The sequence below is a fragment of the Tachyglossus aculeatus genome, chromosome 23, assembly GCF_015852505.1.
Source record: "Tachyglossus aculeatus isolate mTacAcu1 chromosome 23, mTacAcu1.pri, whole genome shotgun sequence".
NCBI classification, from domain to species: Eukaryota; Metazoa; Chordata; class Mammalia; order Monotremata; family Tachyglossidae; genus Tachyglossus; species Tachyglossus aculeatus.
Window position 1 is genome coordinate 35,379,204 of NC_052088.1, and position 23,594 is coordinate 35,402,797.

The 23,594-nt window shown below is 45.1% G+C and overlaps 1 protein-coding gene and 1 non-coding gene across 2 annotated transcripts in view; both read left to right on the forward strand.

Moving 5' to 3' along the window:
* NDUFS4 (NADH:ubiquinone oxidoreductase subunit S4) overlaps positions 1 to 9,493 on the forward strand; it is a 66,276-nt gene extending 56,783 nt beyond the window's left edge. Inside the window, exons 3-5 of the mRNA XM_038765946.1 lie at positions 4,761 to 4,933; positions 7,857 to 7,930; positions 9,273 to 9,493. Coding sequence (XP_038621874.1) covers positions 4,761 to 4,933; positions 7,857 to 7,930; positions 9,273 to 9,376 — 351 coding nt within the window. The 3' untranslated portion in view covers positions 9,377 to 9,493. The remainder of the gene's footprint in view (positions 1 to 4,760; positions 4,934 to 7,856; positions 7,931 to 9,272) is intronic.
* Positions 9,494 to 22,344: 12,851 nt separating this feature from the next.
* LOC119944868 lies at positions 22,345 to 22,482 on the forward strand. The gene has a single exon (XR_005456013.1). It is a non-coding gene; the product is annotated as a small nucleolar RNA SNORA7 (small nucleolar RNA).
* Positions 22,483 to 23,594: the final 1,112 nt, after the last annotated feature.

The window sequence follows — 23,594 nt, forward strand, 5'->3', positions numbered from 1 at the left end:
TCTAACCGAAGAGTTGTGCCTACGGGGAATAGGAATTTTCGAGCTTCTGGGCCCTTTAGGTGTCAAGTGTGTGATAGATGCCAGGCCTTTTTTCATTCTATATCTTTGGCAACAGTTCAGCTATGCTACAGTACCTTACATGTCTGCTGCAAGCAAAAACAGCGATTCTGTGTCAGGACAATTTGGGCTTCAGAATCTAGCAACTCATTGTCCCGAGAACCGTCTGTTCAGCTGCCAACTCGAGATTGGGGAAGGTATCAATAAACAATTGCTTTCTCCCCAGCAGGCATGGAAACTTTAGTAGTTATGAGTCAAAAATATAAAGGGCTTAGCAACGTGGCCTAGCTAGCTGCTCCCTACCAACACCTCGTTTTAGTTTAAATCTGAAGTTTTCGTAGGGCAGAGGTGAACGTAATAGAGGTCTGGGGCTATCGAGGATAGCCACCGAAGGTTTTGAAATGGACAAATTCTATTTCATCGATTACGTTCCCCATAGAGACGCCTGTTTTTTTTGTTTTTTAACCTGTAGACAGCTAGTTTGACTGGAGCGTCTACTGCCCTTAATGATACCTGGAAGTGTATTTTGAGAGTTAAGGGTGGAAGAGATGAGCAATTTCAAATCTGAATTATTTTCATGGGTAGTATTTTTCGTTTTTACCACGTTGCAATCTTTACCAAAGTCATTCCTCTAGAGAGAGAATACACAGGAGGGGATTTACTCCTTTTTCTCCCCGTAAGTGGCGTGTTTATGATCTCAATCAATAGTTTCCAATTGGCTCATGGTTTTTCCACTTTTCGCTCTATGTGGCAATCTCCAACGTTGCTTAGAGCATGGATCCATTATTTGAATTTGTTTTCAAGCACCACGAAGCTGCAGTGCTTTCTTCCTCCTACATAATGTAGGCGCACACATGCACACACATATACGCAAAGTACATCTTAGGGTAAATATATCATTTTGAGAGTGTCTATAAACAGACAAGCTGTGACAGAGAAGCCACACCTAATTATTTCTGCAGGTGGAAAAGTATTGTGTTAAGCACAACATTTTTGCCAATGCAAATAAAAACTTGAAGGTATCGTGTTTTAATTTTGTGGTTGTGTGAGACTAGCAACAGTCAAATAAATGCCTGTCAGTCTTTTCTGTGTTCCTATTGCAACATTCGAGTATTAGTGGGATTTCTTTTATTCGTACCTTGGCTAGACAGCGATCGAAGATAAATATTACCTTGAAGGAAAAGATGATGAAATGAAGCGTTTGGATAGTTTTTGCTGTTTGGGCTCAGACTTTCCTCAAGGCTGTTGTTTGCAGGGCGAGGTAGTTGCACACAGTGGAGAATATGCCCTCTCTATGGGGGCAGCGGATTATTTATTTGCAAAATCTGGCATCTTCCTTTTGTTTTTTTAATTGTAGGAGTGTTTCACGTTCACTCCGTGGCCTAATTTTAAGCTTACTTCGGCAAATGAATCACAAATTGAGGCAGGTTTCATTTGTGGGAACGATTTGGTGACAGCATTGCGACTTTCCTTTTTACCGAATAAATATCATACCTGTATATATGTATATATGTTTGCACATATTTATTACTCTATTTATTTATTTTGCTTGTACATATCTATTTTATTTTGTAGTATGTTTGGTTTTGTCTCCCCCTTTTAGACTGTGAGCCCACTGTTGGGTAGGGACTGTCTCTATATGTCGCCAATTTGTACTTCCCAAGTGCTTAGTACAGTGCTCTGCACACAGTAAGCGCTCAATAAATACGATTGATGATGATTGATGAAATGGCCAAGTAGGGATGGATAGAGCAAAAGATCGGATGGAGAGAGGGACCGTTCTACTATTTGGGGTCCGATTTGTTCACACTGCCACCGGATGAGCATTTGTTCCCAAAAGGGGCAAGCAAGAAGGTGTCCAAGAAATTCTCATTTAATATCGAGCTCACGTAACTAGAAATTGTGCCATTCCCTTGATCCAGAGGGGCAAGTAGAAGGCTAGAGTCGCTCATTCTGTTGTCATGGAAGTGTTGTTTTGGCAGCTTTTACCCCATTATTTCTTTCCCAGTGTGGCCCGTGTAGTGGTAATAGTAATTGTGGTCTTTAAAAGCTTACCCTGTCCCCAGCACTGTACTAAGCGCTGGGATAGGTACAAAATCATCTGGATTATTCAATTCATTCATTCGTATTTACTGAGCACTTAGTGTATACATATTTGTTACTCTATTTTACTTGTACATATCTATTCTATTTATTTTATTTTGTTAGTATGTTTGGTTTTGTTCTCTGTCTCCCCCTTTTAGACTGTGAGCCCACTGTTGGGTAGGGACTGTCTCTATATATTGCCAACTTGTACTTCCCAAGCGCTTAATACAGTGCTCTGCACACAGTAAGCGCTCAATAAGTATGATTGATGATGATGATGATATACAGAGCACTGTACTAACACTTGGGATAGCACATTCCCTGCGTGGCTCAGTGGAAAGAGCCCGGGCTTGGGAGTCAGAGGTCACAAGTTCTAATCCCAGCTCCACCACTTGTCAGCCGTGTGACTTTGGGCAAGTCACTTCACTTCTCTGTGCCTCATTTACCTCATCTGGAAAATGGGGATTAAGACCGTGAGCCCCACCTGGGACAGCCTGCTTACCTTGTATCTGTCCCCCCCCCCCACCCCCCAGTGCTTAGAACAGTGCTTGGCACACAGTACGTGCTTAACAAATACCATCGTTATTATTATTATTATTATTATTACTCCAAGTTTACAGTCCAGATTACAGATTAGAAGGCAGTTCCTCTGCCCCGTGGGCTCATGCTCTTTTCACTAGGCCACACTGCTTCCCTTGTAGAGGAGAAGCCCCCTGTGAGCTCAGGACCGTGTCTGGGACCATGTCATTTTGCACTCCTTGGGGAAGCAGCACAGCATAACCCAGGCTTGCGAGTCAGAAGGACCTGGGTTCTAATCCGGGCTCCGCCACATGTCTGCCGCGTGACCATGGACGAGTCTCTTCATTTCTCTGGGCCTCAGTTCCCTCATCTGGAAAATGGGGATGAAGACTGTGAGCCCCACGAGGGACAACCTGATTACCTTGTATCTCCCCCAGCACTTAGAACAGCGCTTGGCATGTAGTAAGCGCTTAACGAGTACCATAATTATTATCCTTAATGATTAGAATGTGCATTTTCAGTGCGGCGGGGTTTTTTCTTTCGGTGAGGAGCCTGTTGGGGAATTAGGGGAGCAACCGTCTGGTGGTCCGAGCCTGTTTCACGGGGCGGGGCAGCGAACGCCGGTAGAGGAGGAAACATTTTGTGAGCGCGAGTCTGTCCAGGGTGCAGGAACAGGGTCCTCTTCTAGACTGTGAGCCCACTGTTGGGTAGGGACTGTCTCTATATGTTGCCAACTTGTACTTCCCAAGCGCTTAGTCCAGCGCTCTGCACACAGTAAGCGCTCAATAAATACAATTGATTGATTGATCCGATGATCGGGCATCGCCTTGGACGCTTAGCACACTGCAAGCGCTTCAGAAAAACTACCTCCATTGGAGTAAGCACTTAGTATGGTTCTAAGCGCTAAGTACAGCGTCCCGCCCGCAGAACGCACTCAATAAGTACGACCAAACGAATGGGTGCCAGTTGGCCTTAAAGTGGGATTTTGCAAGAGCCGGAGAGAACCGGGTGTCTTTTCCCCCAGCGGTTAGCACCCTGTGCTTGGTAAACGTCAGCGACAAATATAAGGCAGGTGAGTCACCGTCTCAGTTGTAGGTGTCTCCGTACAGATGAATTCAGATGCCTATTGAGATCATTTAATCGCTTTGCTGATTTTTCAGAGTGTTTGTCTGGCCTTGACAAACCAGCTCCTGCCCAGCAGTCAGACAGAGATTAGGGGATTTAGCGGTATTGTAGTTTTTCTTTAACGGAAGGCAGGTGGGGCAGCCGGAAGTGATTACAGAGTTGCATTTTCAACGCTCTCCAAACTTCTGAGCACTTTCAGTCTCTCCCTGCTGGGAAAAAAAGCTACAGCTGCTCCGGAGACAAGAACTCTCCTACAGCATTCCCCTGGTGCTAAGAAATCCTTAATGTTCCCATCAGGCCAAAAGGTCCTCCCCCATCTTCTTTTCCTCTCCCCCTCGTCCCCCTCTCCATCCCCCCCCCCATCTTACCTCCTTCCCTTCCCCACAGCACCTGTATATATGTATATATGTTTGTACATATTTATTACTCTATTTTACTTGTACATATCCATTCTATTTATTTTATTTTGTTAGTATGTTTGGTTTTGTTCTCTGTCTCCCCCTTTTAGACTGTGAGCGCACTGTTGGGTAGGGACTGTCTCTATATGTTGCCAACGTGTACTTCCCAAGCGCTTAGTACAGTGCTCTGCACACAGTAAGCGCTCAATAAATACGATTGATGGTGATTTTCCCAATTTACAAAAGAAAAAGAAATGGTCACTTTGAGGTGTCAGCCCAGTAAGCGGGGCAAAAGCCAGAACAGGGAATATCTTCAATGAAGGTGGCAGCATCGTTGGATTAAATGTGTCGTTAATGGCGGGGTTGCAAATGCTAAACGTCGGGAGAAAGTTCTGTCGTGGCTAGACCTCCCCAAGATGCTTAAGAATAGACGACCTGAATAAAAGAGAAAGAGACCCACTTCACAAGCGAGGAAGATGAACGGAGTTGCCTGAAGAGCAAGAGGAGGAGAACCAAAAACAGAGGAGTGGGCGTGGAGACTATTTGAAACATGTCGGCTTGCTCATTTCTTTGCAGGATATCACTTCTTTAACCGGCGTTCCAGAGGAGCATATCAAAACGAGAAAAGTTCAGATTTTCGTCCCGGCACGCAATAACATGCAGTCTGGAGTAAACAACACCAAGAAATGGAAGATGGAGTTTGATACAAGGGAGCGCTGGGAAAACCCTCTGATGGGTTGGGCGTCCACGTGAGTGCAGTTTGTTGTTGGTTGCTAGAACTTTCTTTCTGCATGGACTCTTTCCGCATGGTCTTGAACTCTTTTCTGGGAGAAAAGCAGTGTAGTCATCATCATCAATCATATTTATTGAGCGCTTACTATGTGCAGAGCACTGTACTAAGCGCTTGGGAAGTACAAATTGGCAACATATAGAGACAGTCCCTACCCAACAGTGGGCTCACAGTCTAAAAGATCTAAAAGTCTAGTGGAAAGAGCTCGGGCCGTGGAATCAGAAGATTCTTGTCCTGTTTCTGCCACTTTCTAGACTGTGAGCCCATTGTTGGGTAGGGACTGTCTCTGTATGTTGCCAATTTGTACTTCCCAAGCGCTTAGTACAGTGCTCTGCACACAGTAAGCGAGCAATAAATGCGATTGAATGAATGAATTAATGAATGCCACTCGCTGGCTAGATGGCCTTGGGCAAGTCATTTAACTTCAGGGCCTCAGTGTCTTCAACTGCTGAATGGAGATTCAGTAACTCTTCTCCCTCGTACTTAGTCTGTGAGCTTCATGTGGGACAGGGACTATGACTGGCCTGTTAATGTTGTACCTTTCCCAGCGCTTAGTATAGTGCTTGGCACACAGTAAGCACTTAATAGTACCCCAATAAGAGACATATTCCCTGCCCGCAGGGAGGTTACAGTAGGGACCGTCTCTATATGTTGCCAGCTTGTACTTCCCAAGCGCTTAGTACAGTGCTCTGCACATAGTAAGCGCTCAATAAATACGATTGAATGAATGAATTGCACTATCGTAATATTCCAGCCGTGCTACACACAGTAAGCGCCCAATAAGCACCATTGACTGACTGATTCCAAAATGGCTTTTTCAGAATTATCAGGTCAAATTGAGAAGCAGCGTGGCCCAGTGGAAAGAGCCCGGGCTTTGGAGTCAGAGGTCAGGGGTTCAAATCCCAGCTCTGCCAATTGTCAGCTGTGTGACTTTGGGCAAGTCACTTCAATTCTCTGTGCCTCAGTTCCCTCATCTGGAAAATGGGGATGAAGACTGTGAGCCCCCCCCCCGTGGGACAGCCTGATCACCTTGTAACCTCCCCAGCGCTTAGAACAGTGCTTTGCACATGGTGGGCGCTTAATAAATGCCATTAAAAAATGTGCTATTTTTGAATGTGAAGTGCTAAAACACAGAAATCCAGAATTTGGTACTCATTGTTTTTTTGGTAATCTTTTGATACTGAAGAAATAACTAAATGGGCGGCTCAGCCTTTGTTCCGGTTTTAAAGAAAAGATGCATTCAGTTTTGCGGGATCTAAATAATAGTTGAGAAGTGTTTGAGAACGACCCTTCCATTAACATCCCTGCTGAGACCGGAGCTCAGATTATATTCTGGGTTGGGGTGTTTTGGTTTGGTTTTCTTCTGCTCTGCACACAGTAAGCGCTCAATAAATATGATTGATTGATTCTATTGGGAGCTGTTTAAGCGCTTCCTATGTGCCACACACTGTACTAAGCCCTGAGGTCAGCAAAAGCCAGTCAGTTGGACACAGCTATGCCTCATGTAAGGCGGAGTTGGGATTAGAACCCAGGTCCTTCTGACCCCCCAGGCCCGGGCTCTATCCATTAGGCCACACTGCTGGTTTGCCCTGGAGTAGTTTAATGGCATGACGAAACAGCAGATAGATTTTAGGAAAATGTGGAATTCTGCAATTAACAGAAAAATTGTACAAAATTCTTTAGGACTTGAATTTACACCTTGGTATATCAATCAGTGTTATCAATCCATCGTACTTATCGAGTTCTTACTGTATGCAGAGCACTGTACTAAGCGCTTGGGAGAGAACAGTATAATGGAGATAGCAGACACAAAGCATGGCTCAGTGGAAAGAGCACGGGCTTTGGAGTCAGAGGTCATGGGTTCGAATTCCGCCTCCGCCGCATGTCTGCTGTGTGACCTTGGGCAAGTCACTTAACTTCTCAGAGCCTCAGTTACCTCATCTGTAAAATGGGGATGATAACTGTGAGCCCCACGTGGGACAACCTGATCACCTTGCATCCTCCCAGCGCTTAGAACAGTGCTTTGCACATAGTAAGCACTTAACAAATGCCATTATCATTATTATTATTATTATTATTATTATTGTTATTATTATTATTATTATTATTATTAATCCCTGCCCACAATGAGCTTACAGTCTAGCGGGGAGAGTACATTAATTAGAGAAGCACTGTGGCTTAGTGGAAAGAGCCCGGGCTTGGGAGTCAGAGGTCGTGGGTTCTAATCCCGGCTCAGCCTCTTGGCTGCTGTGTGACATTGGGCAAGTCACTTAACTTCTCTGGGCCTCAGTTCCCTCATCTGGAAAGGGGGGATTGAGACTGTGAGCCCCCCACGGGACAACCTGATGACCTTGTATCTCCCCCAGCGCTTAGAACGATGCTTGGCACATAGTAAGCACTTAACAAATATCATCATCATCATTATTATTATTATTAGTGTCTGGATTCTTCAGCAGTGCTTTGACAGCTAACTGGTTTATTAGTATTACAGGGATGACAGTGGTATATTTTGAGTGCCTACTGTGGGCAGAACACTGTACTAAACACTTGGGAGAATACAACACAGTAACAGTGCTGCCAAATGCAGTACGAAATCAGGGAATGCTAATTTCTTGCTGCTGGATATTCACTGTTGGTTAAAGAACTGTTGCATATAACGACAGAAGAATGTTGTTTCCCATTCTGCATCTTTTTAAAAATGGTATTAAAAAGTGCTTACTCCGTGTCAGGCACTGTTCCAAGCACTGGGTTAGATACCAACAGAAAGAATGGTCCATTTTCTCAAATATATTTTAAATAAAACTTAGTCTTCAAGTAGATTTTTCCTATTTGGTAGTTGTCAGCCACAGCTCAATGATCAAAATGATTTTTCTCTCTCCCAGAGCTGATCCATTATCCAACATGACTCTGTTCTTCAGGACTAAGGAAGAAGCAGTTGATTTCGCCGAAAAAAACGGTATGTATTTGGGGGTCGTCTCAGTGGGGCAATATTTGTTTCTAAAACTCTTCAGCGTCTAGCAGAACACCAAAGATTATAGCTAAGCAATTTTCAGAATCCTTCTGAAGAAATTTAGGTTTAATATCTGCAGTCTCCATCCCCACCCCTCAACTTTTAACATATTGAAAGAGGTTCTTAACTTTGGTCTAATTGCCGGAACTTTAAAGCCCGTTATGCGGAGGGAATGTGTCCACTAATTCTGTTGTATTGTTCTCTCCCAGACGCTTAGGATCTGCTCACAACGAGCGTACAGTGTGGAGGCTCTTCGGTCAAGGGGTCGAATCTCAGGCCTCTGAATAATAATAATAACAATAATAATAATAATAATAATAATAATAATAATAGTATTTGTTAAATGCTGGAGTAGATAGAAGCTAATCGGGTTGGACACAGTCCCTGTCCCAAATGGGGCTCACGGTCGTAATCCTCACTGAACAGGTGAGGGAACTGAGGCACAAAGAAGCAAAGAGACTTGCCCGAGGTCACTCAGTAGACAGGTGGTGGAGCTGGATTAGCACCCAGGGCCTTCTGACTCCCGAGTCCGGCCTCTAGCCCAGAGGCCAAGCTGCTTCCCCAGCATTCAGGGCTTCCCTCGGACTTTACGGGAAGGGTAGAATGGCAACCACCTGAAGCACGGCATAGTGGATAGATCGCGGGCCTGGGAGTAGGAAGGTCATGGATTCGAATCCCAGCTCCGTCACTTGTCTGCTGTGTGACCTAGGGCAAGTCACTTCACTTCTCTGGGCCTCGGTTACCTCATCCATAAAGTGGGGATTGAGATTGTGAGCCCCATGTGGGACAACCTGATGACCTTGTATCTCTCGAAGCGCTTAGAACAAACAAATATCAATCCCCCCTTTCCAGATGAGGGAAATTGTGTGTCCAGCCCGGTTTGCTTGTATCCATCCCAGCGCTTAGTACAGTGCCTGGCACATAGTAAGCGCCTAACAGAGGCCATAATTATTCTGTCCAGGCATCGCACAGTCCATAGGAAGAGATGAGGGAAGGCCTTGACATTTGGCAGTGTTGACTCATGTGTTCCACTCTTGAATTTGAGATAGGGCGGATCCGAAGGCCGCTTTCAGCCTATGCTCCGGACCCTCTTGTAATACAGGATTATAGTCTTGCTGGCCCTACGAAGCAATCAATTACTAAGTATGGATTGTATTTCCAGTATGTTGACATTTCCCGATGATGAATGAGCTTTTCACACTTGGCGTGCATTGTCTTCCTGAAGTATGGGCTTTAACACGCTCTGCCTTTTTTTCCTGTTTTCTTGTTTGTTTATTTAAACTCTTAGGCTGGAGCTATGACGTCCAAGAGAGGAGGATTCCAAAACCGAAATCCAAGTCCTATGGGGCAAATTTTTCTTGGAACAAAAGAACAAGGGTGTCCACGAAATAGGTGGACCCTGGCTATATCACTGTGTCTGACTGGGAATAAAGTCAGCTGTGCAGTATTTATAGTCCTTGTATAATACATCTCTTAATCTCCTAATAAATTTGACCTTTAAACTACGGATGCATCTCGTGGTGTCTATTTAAAATGTTTTTGATGTCTCCAATTGAACCTGTTACCAACTTCCTATATATAGAGGAGATTTGGGGGCGTTCATACCACGGGGAAAGGACCGTACTTGGAATCCGTTGAAAGGAATGTCGGAAATCAGCGGCAACATTAAAGATTGCGGCCGCCTCTCATCGTCGCTTCAAAGTTCAATAACGTGCTTCCAACCCCACCCTTCCGCGTCCCACCTCGAGATTAGCCGTTCCACCGCTACTCGGTTTCGAACAGGAGAAATTCCCGACGCCGGGGTCGGCGGGAGCCGACCTCAGACCATCATCGAAGGCCTTTTCTTCGGAGCGGAGCTTCGTGTCGTGTAAGCGTGCCTTAGCCGGAGCGAAGCCAGGGATTGAAAAGCCTTTTCCAGGATAAATATTCCACCGTCCAAGCAACAAATTAACAGTCCGGGGATTTAGCAGGGAGGGAAGATCTTCCGGGCCTGCAAATTGGCCAGCCCTGCTTTTTTGGTACTCCGTGAAGTCGCAATCGAGTTTTTCATTTTGTTGTTCATCAAACTCCGGTAGTACTAAAAGCAAGATATGTCACAAATGCATAAAGTAAGGAAGCAAAACCCTCCATTCTAATCCAGACTAAATTATCAGTCAGCAGCAGGTACCACCCTGGGATTCAATTCATGCTAATTATTACCATATTCCTGAAAACGGAATATACCAGAGTTGAATAGTTTTCACGATGGTTCTGAGGAAAATACCAAAGACGTGATTCAACTTAACTCAGTTGAAGTTTGTGGTGGTTTTTTTTAAATAAAAGCCCCATTCAAATGTGTTCATATTTTATGGCACGGGCTCTAAAACGAGAGATGGTGACAGAATAGAAATTATTTCTACATCATTCTATTCAACTTACCTCTTGCCTTCCTTTCAGATGCATGCCATGTTCACGTAGCTGGTGATTTATCATCGTGATCGTGTATTTAAGCGCTTACGATGTGCACTGAGTCATCCTCCCCGCCATCAGATGTGGGTTCGAATTCCGGCTCCGCCACATGTCTGCTGTGTGACCTTGGGCAAGTCAGTTAACTTCTCTGAGACTCAGTTACCTCATCTGTAAAATGGGGATTAAGACTGTGAGCTCCACGTGGGACAACTTGATCACCTTGTATCCCCCCCAGCGCTTAGAACAGTGCTTTGCACATAGTAAGCGCTTAACAAATGAATCATCATCATCATCAGACCATTCCCCTATGAAGACAGAGTCCTGAGGTGTAGGGGGAACTCCAGTTTAAACTAATTTTAACCAGGCCACGGACGATCAAGCATTAGAACTCAAAGGAATCCTGCTTTTTTTCTGCCCATATTCCCGTTGATTTGGTTTCCTCAAGTCCATTTTTCATTTCTTCTTCCTCTCTCCGACGACTTGAACTTAATAATAATATAATAATTATGGTGTTTAGCACTTACTATGTGCTAAGCACTGGGTGAGCCCACTGTTGGGTAGGGACTGTCTCTATATGTTGCCAACTTGTACTTCCCAAGCGCTTAGTACAGTGCTCTGCACAAAGTAAGCGCTCAATAAATATGATTGATTGATTGATTCTAAGAGCTGGGGCAGATACAGGGTAATCAGGTTGTCCCAGGTGGGACTCACACTTGTAATACCCATTCTACAGATGAGGGAACTGAGGTACAGAGAAGCGACTCACCCAAGGTCACACAGCAGACAAGTGGCGGAGGCGGGTACCATGTCTACCGAAGTAAGCTTTATCAATCAATTGCATTTATGGAGTGCTTACGGTGGGCAGAGCACGCTGTTAAGCTGTTGTACTCTCCTCAGCGCTTAGTACAGTGCTCTGCACACATCAAACACTCCATGAATACAACTGAATGACTCCCAAGCACTCGCTAGAGTACAATATAACAGAATGGGCAGATACGTTCCCTCCCCACAGCGAGCTTCCAGTCTATTTTATCATCATCATCATCATCAATCGTATTTATTGAGCGCTTACTATGTGCAGAGCACTGTACTAAGCGCTTGGGAAGTACAAATTGGCAACATATAGAGACAGTCCCTACCCAACAGTGGGCTCACAGTCTAAAAGGGGGAGACAGAGAACAAAACCAAACATACTAACAAAATAAAATAAATAGAATAGATATGTACAAATGAAATAGAGTAATAAATATGTACAAACATATATACAGGTGATTATAATAATCATATCTGTTAAGCGCGTACTATGGGCCAAGCACTGTACTGAGAGATCACAACAAACACTCCATGAATACAACTGAATGACTCCTAAGCACTCGCAAGAGTACAATATAACAGAATGGGCAGATACGTTCCCTCCCCACAACGCGCTTCCAGTCTATTTTATAATAATAATCATATCTGTTAAGCGCTTACTATGGGCCAAGCACTGTACTGAGAGCTCACAAAGAAGCAGCATGGCATAGTGGACAGAGTACGGGCCTGGGTGTCAGAAGGTCATGGGTTCTAATCCCGCTCTGCCATTTGCAGTGTGACCTTGGGCAAGTCACTTCCCTCCTCTGGGCCTCAGTTCCCTCACCTGTAGAATGGGGATGGAGACTGTGAGCCCCATGTGGGACAACCTGATCACCTTGGATCTCACCCAGTGCTTGGCACCTAGTAAGTGCTTAACAAATACCAGTATCATTATTACAGTGCTCTGCACACAATAAGTGCTCAATAAATACGACTGAGGCAATTATTATCATTATTATTATTACATAGACTGTAAGTCCCATGTGGGACAGGGGACTGGGTCCAAACTGATCGTCTTGTATCTACCCCAGTGCTTAAAACAGTGCGTGGCACGGAAGAATAATATCTGTGGCATTGGCTAAGCGCTCACTATGTGCCAAGCCCTGGGGTGGATACAGATAAATCAGGTTGGACCTAGTAAGGGCTTAACCAATTCCATTTTTTAAAAAAGGGACGATGCAGTTCACCCGAAAGAGGCTTAAAATTAAAATTGAAATTTTAAAATTGAAGCCTTCTAGAAAAACCCCTTCTAGACTGTGAGCCCACTGTTGGGTAGGGACCGTCCCTATATGTTGCCAACTTGTACTTCCCAAGCGCTTAGTACAGTGCTCTGCACACAGTAAGCGCTCAATAAATACGATTGAATGAATGAATGAATGAATGAATGAATGGACTGTGTCCAACCCGACTTGCTTGTGTCCACCCCAGCGTTTAGTATAGTGCCTGTCATAGCCCTTAACACATACTGTAATTTTTAATTATTATCATTCCAAGCTAAGCAGGTTCATTTCTCTATTAGCCTGGCAGATCAATCAATCAATCGTATTTATTGAGCGCTTACTGTGTGCAGAGCGCTGTACTAAGCGCTTGGGAAGTCCAAGTTGGCAACATATAGAGACAGTCCCTACCCAACAGTGGACTCACAGTCTAATAAGCAGCGTGGCTCAGTGGAAAGAGCACGGGCTTTGGAGTCAGAGGTCATGGGTTCAAATCCCGGCTCCACCACATGTCTGCTGTGTGACCTTAGGCAAGTCACTTAACTTCTCTAAGCCTCAGTTACCTCGTCTGTAAAATGGGGATTAAGAATGTGAGCCCCACGCGGGACAACCTGATCACCTTGTATCCCCCCCAGTGCTTAGAACAGTGCTTTGCACATAGTAAGCGCTTAATAAATGCCATCATGATAATAAGGGATCTAGTCGTTGACCTGATGGCTTGCGTAGTACACTGTCAATTATAGAAAAAGCCCACGGGTCTCACCCAGAAAGACGGGATTCTCCTTCTGTCTTCTCCATATTCGTAAAAAATTGAAGATGCCACCCGTGAGGATGGGCCTGGTGAAAGGATTCCTTGCCCAAATCCCAAGTGGTGCCCCAACAGTAGCTTCCAGCCTCTCGTAATCCCGAGGAGAGGGATTTAAAGGAGGAGTCTGTCGTCACACGTGAATGGCTACCCATTCTCCCCGCTATCTAATAATGGCATTTATTAAGCACTTACTATGTGCAAAGCACTGTCCTAAGCGCTGGGGAGGTTATAAGGTGATCAGGTTGCCCCACGGGGGGGACTCACAGTCTTAATCCCCATTTTACAGATGAGGTAACTGAGGCACAGAGAAGTGAAGTGATTTGCCCAAAGTCACACAGCTGACAGTTGTCGGAGCTGGGATTCGAACCCATGACCTCTGACGCCAAAGCCCGGGCTCTTTCACAGTAAGTGCTCAATAAATACGATTGATTGATTTCCACTGAGCCACGCGCGAGCGTCATGTGGGACACAGGACTGTGTTCTGCCTGACTGCCTTGTATCTACCTTGGCGTTTAGTACGGTGTCTAGTACAGTGGCAGTGTGAAATGGGGATATGTTGCCAACTTGCACTTCCCAAGCGCTTAGTACAGTAAAATGGGGATATGTTGCCAACTTGTACTTCCCAAGCGCTTAGTACAGTGCTCTGCACACGGTAGGCGCTCAATAAATACGATTGATTGATTGATTGTCCGGCATGTGGTGAGCGCTTAACAAATGTCCCAACTACTATGATTAGAGCTGTCCGACCTGCAGCGTGGCTTGGTGGAGAGAGCCCGGGCTTGGGAGTCCGAGGACGTGGGTTCCGATCCCAGCTCCCGCCACTTATCAGCCGTGTGACTTTGGACAAGTCACCTCACTTCTCTGGGCCTCAGTTACCTCATCTGTAAAATGGAGATTAAGACGGGGACACGTGGGACAACCTGATTACCTTGTATCCACCCCAGTGCTTAGAGCGCTTAGTACAGTGCTTTGCACATAGCGCATAATAAATGCCATTATTAAAAAAAACATTGCTTAGCACATAGTAAGCGCTTAACAAATGCCATTATTATTATTATTAACAGTGCTTGGCACATAGTAAGCACTTAAATGCCATTATTATTATTATTATTATTATTATCATCATCATTATTATTATTAACAGTGATGGGCACATAGTAAGCACTTAACAAATGTCCCAATTACTATGATTAGAGCTGTCCGACCTGCAGCGTGGCTTGGTGGAGAGAGCCCGGGCTTGGGAGTCCGAGGACGTGGGTTCCGATCCCAGCTCCCGCCACTTATCGGCTGTGTGACTTTGGACAGGTCACCTCACTTCTCTGGGCCTCAGTTACCTCATCTGTAAAATGGGGATTAAGACGGGGACACGTGGGACAACTTGATTACCTTGTATCCACCCCAGTGCTTAGAGCGCTTAGTACAGTGCTTTGCACATAGTGAGCGCTTAATAAATGCCATTATAAAAAACCCAGTGCTTGGCACATAGTGCTTAACAAATGCCACTATTATTATTATTATTATTAACAGTGCTTGGCACATAGTAAGCACTTAACAAATGCCATTATTATTATTATTATTATTATTAACAGTGCTTGGCACATAGTAAGCACTTAACAAATGCCGTTATTATTATTATTATTATTATTATTATTATTATTATCATTATTATTATTAACAGTGCTTGGCACATAGTAAGCACTTAACAAATGTCATTATTATTGTTATTATTATTATTATTATTAACAGTGCTTGGCACATAGTAAACACTTAACAAATGTCATTATTATTATTATTATTATTATTAACAGTGCTTGGCACATAGTAAGCACTTAACAAATGCCGTTATTATTATTATTATTAACAGTGCTTGGCACATAGTAAGCGCTTAACAAATGCCGTTATTATTATTATTATTAACGGTGCTTAGCACATAGTAAGCGCTTAACAAATGCCATTATTATTATTATTAACAGTGTTTGGTGCATAGTAAGTGCTTAACAGATACCATCATTATTATTGTCCATGTCACAGTGGAGAGAGCATGGGGGTCCTGGGAGTCCGAAGGACCTGGGTTCTAAACCCGGCTCCGCCACTTGTCCACTGTGTGATCTTGGGCAAGTCACTTAACTTCACGGTGCCACACAGCAGATAAGTGGCAGAGTCAGGATTAGAACCCATGACCTTCCGACTCGGAGGCCTGTGCTCAATCCACTAGGCCATGCCACTTCCCATCTGTAAAATGGGGATGAAGACTGTGAGCCCCCCAGTGGAACAACCTGATCATCTTGTAACCTCCCCAGCCCTTAGAACAGTGCTTTGCACATAGTAAGTGCTTAATAAATGTCATCATTATTATTATTATAAAAAAGTGCAAGGGCGACAGAAGGGAGTGGGAGAAGTCTGGGAAGGCTTCTTGGAGGAGATGTGCTTTCAATAAAGCTTTGAAGTCGGGGAGAGTGACTACCTCCCCGAGTAGTCACTCAGGGACTAGTGGCTCAGGGGACTAGCAGCGTGGCTCAGTGGAAAGAGCCCGGGCTTTGGAGTAAGAGGTCAGGGGTTCAAATCCTGGCTCCGCCACTTGACAGCTGTGTGACTTTGGGCAAGTCACTTAACTTCTCTGGGCCTCAGTTACCTCATCTGTAAAATGGGGATTAAGACTGTGAGCCCCCCGTGGAACAACCTGATCACCTTGTAAACTCCCCAGTGCTTAGAACAGTGCTTTGCACATAGTAAGTGCTTAATAAATGCTATTATTATTATTATTATTATTATTATTATTATTATTATTATTATTATTATTACCTGGACCACTAGACTGAAAACTTGCTGTGGCCAAGGAGCGAACTCCACCAACTCTGCTTTTTCATACTCTCCCAAGTGCTTAGTACAGTGCTCTGCACATAGCAAAAGTGCTCCATAAATACCACTGATTTTTTTCAAATGGTATTTATTAAGCACTTCCTATATGCTAGGCATTCTTCTGAGCGCTGGTGTAGATATGAGTTAATCAGGTTGGACACAATCTATGTCTCAAGTGGAGCTCACAGTCTTAATCCCTGTTTTACAGATGGGGTAACTGAGGCCCAGAGAAGTGAAATGACTTGTCCGAGGTCACACAGCGGCAGAGCCGGGACTAGAACCCAGGTCCTTCTGACTCCCAGGCTACACTGATTAATCGATCAACCTCGCCCCCCTCTATCCAATCCCATATCTCCAGGACATCTCCAAATGGGCGGTCAATCAATCGATCAATCAATCAATGGTATTTTTCGAGCGCTTACTATGTGCAGAGCATTCATTCAGTCGTATTGAGTGCTTACTGTGTGCAGAGCACTGTACTAAGCGCTTGGGAAGTACAAGTTGGCAACATACAGAGGTAGTCCCTAGCCAACAACGGGCTCACAGTCTAGAAGGGGGAGACAGGCAGCAAAACAAAACATACTAACAAAATAAAATAAATAGAATAGTAAATATGTACAAGTAAAATAGAGTAATAAATCTGTACAAACATATATACAGGTGTTGTGGAGAGGGGAAGGGAGTGGGGCGGAGGGGATGGGGAGGGGGAGAGGAAGGAGGGGACTCAGTGTGGGAAGGCCTCCTGGAGGAGGTGAGCTCTCAGTAGGGCTTTGAAGGGAGGAAGAGAGCGAGCTTGGCAGATGGGAGGAAGGAGGGCATTCCAGGCCAGGGGGAGGATGTGGGCCGGGGGTCGAAGGTGGGACAGGCGAGAACGAGGTACGGTGAGGAGGTTAATAGCGGCAGAGGAGCGAAGGGTGCGGGCTGGGCTGGAGAAGGCAAGAAGGGAGGTGAGGTAGGAGGGGGCGAGGTGATGGACAGCCTTGAAGCCGAGAGTGAGGAGTTTTTGCCTGATGCGTACGTTGACTGGTAGCCACTGGAGATTTTTGAGGAGGGGAGTAACGTGCCCAGAGCGTTTCTGCACAAAGATGATCCAGGCAGCAGCGTGAAGTATAGACTGAAGTGGGGAGAGACAGGGGGATGGGAGGTCAGAGAGGAGGCTGATGCAGTAATCCAGCTGGGATAGGATGAGAGCTTGAACGAGCAGCGTAGCGGTTTGGATGGAGAGGAAAGGGCGGATCTTGGCGATGTTGCGGAGCTGAGACCGGCAGGTTTTGGTGACGGCTTGGATGTGAGGGTTGAATGAGAGAGCGGAGTCGAGGATGACACCGAGGTTGCGGGCTTGTGAGACGGGAAGGATGGTAGTGCCGTCTATAGTGATGGGAAAGTCAGGGAGTTGGCAGGGTTTGGGAGGGAAGATAAGGAGTTCAATCTTGGACTTACTGAGTTTTAGATGGCGGGCAGACATCCAGGCGAAGATGTCTTGCAGGCAGGAGGAGACACGAGCCTGAAGGGGGGAGAGAGAGCAGGAGTAGAGATGTAGATTTGGGTGTCATCAGCATAGAGATGATAGTTGAAGCCGTGGGAGCGAATGAGTTCACCAAGGGAGTGAGTATAGATAGAGAACAGAAGGGGACCAAGAACTGACCCCAGTGCAACAGAGTGGGTATACATGTCCCTAATGCTCTGTACAGTGTACAGTGTACAGTGCTCTGCACATAGTAAGCGCTCAATAAATACGATTGATTGATTGATTGATAATGCATCCAATGGCCACTCAATTTCAACATTTTGGAGCTGAACTTCTCACCTCTTAATAATAATAATAATAATGATGGCATTTTATTAAGTGCTTCCTATGTGCAAAGCACTGTTCTAAGTGCTGGGGAGGTTACAAGGTGATCAGGTTGTCCCACGGGGGGCTCACAGTCTTCATCCCCATTTTACAGATGAAGTAACTGAGGCCCAGAGAAGTTAAGTGACTTTCTCAAAGTCACAGAGCTGACAAGTGGTGGAGCAGGGATTTGAACCCATGACCTCTGACTCCAAAGCCTGTGCTCTTTCCACTGTGCCACGCTGCTTCTGTTCTTCCTTACCTTCATCTTCCCCATCTTCATCCCTCTAGACTTTAAGATTTTAGGGAGTAAGGAACCCTCTCTCTTATACTGTCCAAGGCCGCACAGCAGACAAGTGACGGAGCAGGGATGAGAACCCAGGTCCTTTTTATTCCCAGGCCGGTGCTCTAGCCATTAGACAACACTGCCTCTCTGGATTTCCCTGGATTTCCAACCCATGGGAGATTCTATCCCTGGAATCTTCCTCCCTCTACTTGGGCTCATTTGGGACAGCTGAGGAAAACAGAATCCTTGCAGGAAGGCGAAGCTAGCCAATCATCATCATCATCATCAATCGTATTTATTGAGCGCTTACTATGTGCAGAGCACTGTACTAAGCGCTTGGGAAGTACAAATTGGCAACATATAGAGACGGTCCCTACCCAGCAGCGGGCTCACAGTCTAGAAGGGGGAGACAGACAACAAAACAAAACATATTAATAAAATAAAATAAATAGAATAAGTATGTGCAAGTAAAATAGAGTAATAAATATATACAAACATATATACATATATACAGGTAGATACAAGCTAATCAGGTTGGACACAGTCCCTGGCCCACATAGGGCTCACAGTCTTAATCCCCATTTTACAGGTGAGGTCACTGAGGCACAGAGAAATCAGGTGACCTGTCCAAGGTCACACAGCACACGAGGCAGATCCTTGATTAAAACCCAAGTCCTCTGACTCCTGGGCCCGTGCTCTTTCCACTAGGCCAAGCTGCTTTCTCAGCCTCGTAGCACTTACGTTCATAACCATTATTTATTTTAAAGCCTGTCTCCCGCTTCTAGACTGCAAGCCCCTCGTGGGCAGGGAATGTGCGTGGCTCAGTGGAAAGAGCCCGGGCTTTGGGGTCAGAGGTCCTGGGTTCAAATCCCGGCTCCTCCACTTGTCAGCTGTGTGACTTTGGGCAAGTCGCTTCACTTCTCTGGGCCTGTTACCTCATCTGGAAAATGGGGATTAAGACTGTGAGCCCCACGTGGGGAAAACCTGATCACCTTGTATCCCTCCAGCACTTAGAACAGTACTTTGCACATAGTAAGCACACAAATACCATCATTATTATTATTATTACGGCTACACTGTACTCTCACTATATAGCCAATAACCCCACATACCAGTCATATGCCCCATTCTTACATACTCTACCGCTTTTCTGGAAAAGGAACCTTTTTCAGGCTTTTTTTCCCTTCCTTTCTGAAAGGAAGTTGGAGAATGTAGACTAAGGGAGTTATATTTGGCTTTTCCTGTCTTCTACTCACCACCCCGCCTCACCAATATGTAAAAACAGGTAGGAGCTGGGAGCGCGGAGGCATGATCCTAGTGCTCCGAACATATGACCCATTCAGACTTCTCCATCAGACAAACATTTGGTTGAGTCAAGTGTGAAACACATCACTTCAACCACCAAAAAAAAAAAAAAAGACCTCTAAAATCGGGGCAAGCTTGGACACTGCCTAAGAGCCCCAAATCTTCAGAAGCAGAGGGACTTAGTGGAGAGAGAGCACAATTCCTGGGAGCCAGAAGGACCTGGGTTCTACTCCAGGCTCTGCCAGTTGCTTGCTGCGTGACCTTGGGCAAGTCACGTCACCTCTCTGGGCCTCAGTGACCTCATCTGCAAAATGGGGATTAAATCCAACTTCAGACAGTCAAGCCCACCTCATCAGTCTCAGCAGAAGCTCTTTTGAATCATTCATTCTCCTGAACAGTCTGAATCGGAAAAAAAAAAAAAACCCAGACTCACAATAAGATTAGGGAATTCCGCTCTCTCCATTCACATGACCAGGGAGCCACGTTCCTAAGTAGCATTTAGGACCAGCCTTTGACTTTCTTCAAAAGCCAAGGAACTTGGATAATTGGCTCCAGTCGCTCCGGTTCCCGATCGGAAAGGGATGGAAACTGGAGTTGTTTGGTCACGTAATGAGTGCCAACCATTCCTTCAGGAACACGATCAAAGGGAGACAGGAGACCACCCAGGCTCCTTTCCACAAAACCATTGCCGTGCGGTTGGAGTTAGCCCAAAATCGCTCTGGCTTTACAGACTTCTGCAGGCTCAAGGAGATTAGTGTCAAGACTTTTAGAAATGATGTGTTCTGATGGAATCGACCACGCATTGACTAGATTTTTTTTAAGGTATTTGTTAAGCGCTCCCTATGCATCAAACACTGTTCTAAGCGCTGGGGTACATAAAAGTTAATTAGGTCGGACACAGTCCCCTTCCCACATGGGGCTTACAGTCTTAAGTAGGAGGATTAACAGGTGTTTGATCCCCATTTTACAGTTGAGGAAACTGAGGTAAGAAGTTAAGTGACTTGCCCAGAGTCACGCAGCAAGCAATTGGCAGGGCCGGGATTAGAACCCAGGTCCTCTGTCTCCCAGATCTGTGCTCTTTCCACTAGGCCATGCTGCTTCTCAGACTTCCAAAGCTGAATGACTTTCAGAGCCAACTCTGTAGCTTTAGGTTCACTTCATTCAATTGTATTTATTGAGCACTTACTGTGTGCAGAGCACTGTTTGATTTTATTTTATTTTATTTTACTTGTACATATTTACTATTCTATTTATTTTGTTAATGATGTGCATTTAGCTTTAATTCTATTTGTTCTGACGACTTGACGCCTGTCCACATGTTTTGTTGTCTGTCTCCCCCTTCTAGACTGTGAGCCCACTGTTGCCAACTTGTACTTCCCAAGCGCTTAGTACAGTGCTCTGCACACAGTAAGCACTCAATAAATACGATTGAATGAATGAATGAATACAATTCGGCAACATATAGAGATGGTCCCTACCCAACAATGGGCTCACAGTATTTAGGCGAAGTAAGAAGTGGATCTGCTGCTTTTATTCCTCCCTCACTGACAGTGGCAAATGATCTACCTGGAACGGTTCAATTTACTACAACATCTGGTTCTCTGGCGATTCTCTCAAATTCCAGTTGATTTAGCTGTGGGCAGGGAGCGTGTCTTCCGATGCCATTCCATTAAGCGCTTAGTACAGTGCTCTGCACACAGTAAGCGCTCAATAAATACGATTGAATGAATGAATTACGTTGCACTCTCCCAAGCGCTCAGTCCAGTGCTCTGCCCACAGTGAGCGTTCAATAAATCCGATTGATCGATTGTAATAAGCTCCTCCTCTCTCCTCCTCCTCCCCCTCCTCATCCCCCCGCCTTACCTCCTTCCCCTCCCCACAGCACCTGTATATATGTATGTATGTTTGTACGTATTTATTACTCTATTTTATTTGTACATATTTATTCTAGACTGTGAGCCCACTCTTCTAGACTGTGAACCCACTCTTCTAGACTGTGAGCCCACTCTTCTAGACTGTGAGCCCACTGTTGGGTAGGGACCGTCTCTATATGTTGCCAACTTGTACTTCCCAAGCGCTTAGTATAGTGTTCTGCACACAGTAAGCATTCAATAAATATGATGGAATGAATGAATGAATATTCTATTTATTTTATTTTGTTAATATGTTTTGTTTTGTTGTCTGTCTTCCCCTTCTAGACTGTGAGCCCTCTGTTGGGTAGGGACTGTCTGTATATGTTGCCAACTTGTACTTCCCAAGTGCTTAGTAGAGTGCTCTGCACACAGTAAGTGCTCAATAAATACGATTGATTGAATGAATGAATGAATAAGCATTTGGGAGAGCACAAGATAATGATACAGCAGACACATTCCCTGCCCACGATGAGCTTACAGCCTAGAGGGAGAGACGGACATTAACAGAAATAAATGTGACAGAGGTGGACATAAGTGCTGTGGGGCTGGGAGGGGGGATGAATAAAGGGAGCCTTTCAGGGAGACACAGAAAGGAGAGGGAGAAGAGGAAAGGAGGGATTAGTCAGGGAAAGCTTCTTGGAGGAGATGTGCTCCAGGGATGCGAGAAGCGGGTTAAGGAGGAAGAAAGGAGATAACTAAGCAACCAGGCCAGGCTGGTGGCTGTGATGTTCCATGTCACAATAAAGTGGCTGCTGTGGTGGTTGTGGTTGTGTGTTTCCGGGTGTGTCCTAAACTCCAAGTGCTGAGGAACTTGAATTTCTACTCTTCTAGCCACAGTACTCCCCTCTCAGGGTCACACCTGGAGAGTTTCCAGTCCTCTACCAGTCTCGACTTCAGGAGGGAGAGTCAAGCAGAGGCCCACCCATTCCATTCCTAGCTTGGCCAGCGGCTAGCGAGTGGCAGGAAATCTGCTACAAGTCAAAACTCACCCTTGCTGGGCAGCAGCGGCACGGCAGAGAGTCGAGGGCGGAGACTCGAGTTTACTGCACGGAAGGACGCAATGGTAAACCGCTTCCAGATTTTTGCCAAGAAAACTGTGGATCCACTACCAGAATGATTGCAGATGGAGGTGGGGCGTTCTGGAAGAGATGTGTCCGTGATGTCGCTATGGGTAGGAAACGACTCGACAGCATAAGACAAGCCACAGTACCCTGCTGACCTTGCTTTCATTTTGCGTATTTGTCTGTGTTGTGTTTTAATGTTTCATCATTCCTGATGCATATTCAAGCCTATTTAGTGAGCGCTTACTGTGTGCAGAGAACTATACTAAGCGCTTGGAAAGTACAATTCGGCAACAGACGCAGTCCCTACCCAACAACGGGATCACAGTCTAGAAGGGGGAGACAGACAGCAAAACAGAACAAGTAGACAGGTGTCAATACCTTCAAAATAAATAGAATTGCAGATAAACACATCATTAATAAAATAAATAGAGTAATAAATATGTACAAATATGCACAAGTGCTGTGGGGAAGGGAAGGGAGTATGTCTCCATCCCTTCTCCTGACTTATTCTCTTAGGCTGTGTGGCCCCAAAAAGACAGGAATCAAGTCTAATTCCAAGAGCTTAGTAAAGTGCTCCATAAACAGTAAGTACTAAATAAACAGCAATCAATGTCACACTTATTGAGCGCTTACTGAGGTCCACTCTGGTCTACAATCTGTAAAATGGGGATTATTATAATTAATAATAATAATAATTGTAGTATTTATTAAGCGCTTAGTATGTGCCAAGCACTGTTCTAAGAGCTGGGGTAGATACAAGGTCATCGGGTTGCCCCACGTGGGGCTTACAGTCTGAATCCCCATTTTACAGAGGCAGTAACTGAGGCCCAGAGAAGTGAAGTGACTTGCCCAAGGTCACACAGAAGACAAGTGGCTGAAGCGGGATTAGAACCCAGGTCCTCTGATTCCCAAGCCTGGGCTCTTGCCACTAGGCCATGCTGCTGTGACTTTCAGCCCGATTTGCTTGCATCCACTTCTATTCTATTTATTCTATTTATTTTGTTTTGTTAGTATGTTTGGTTTTGTT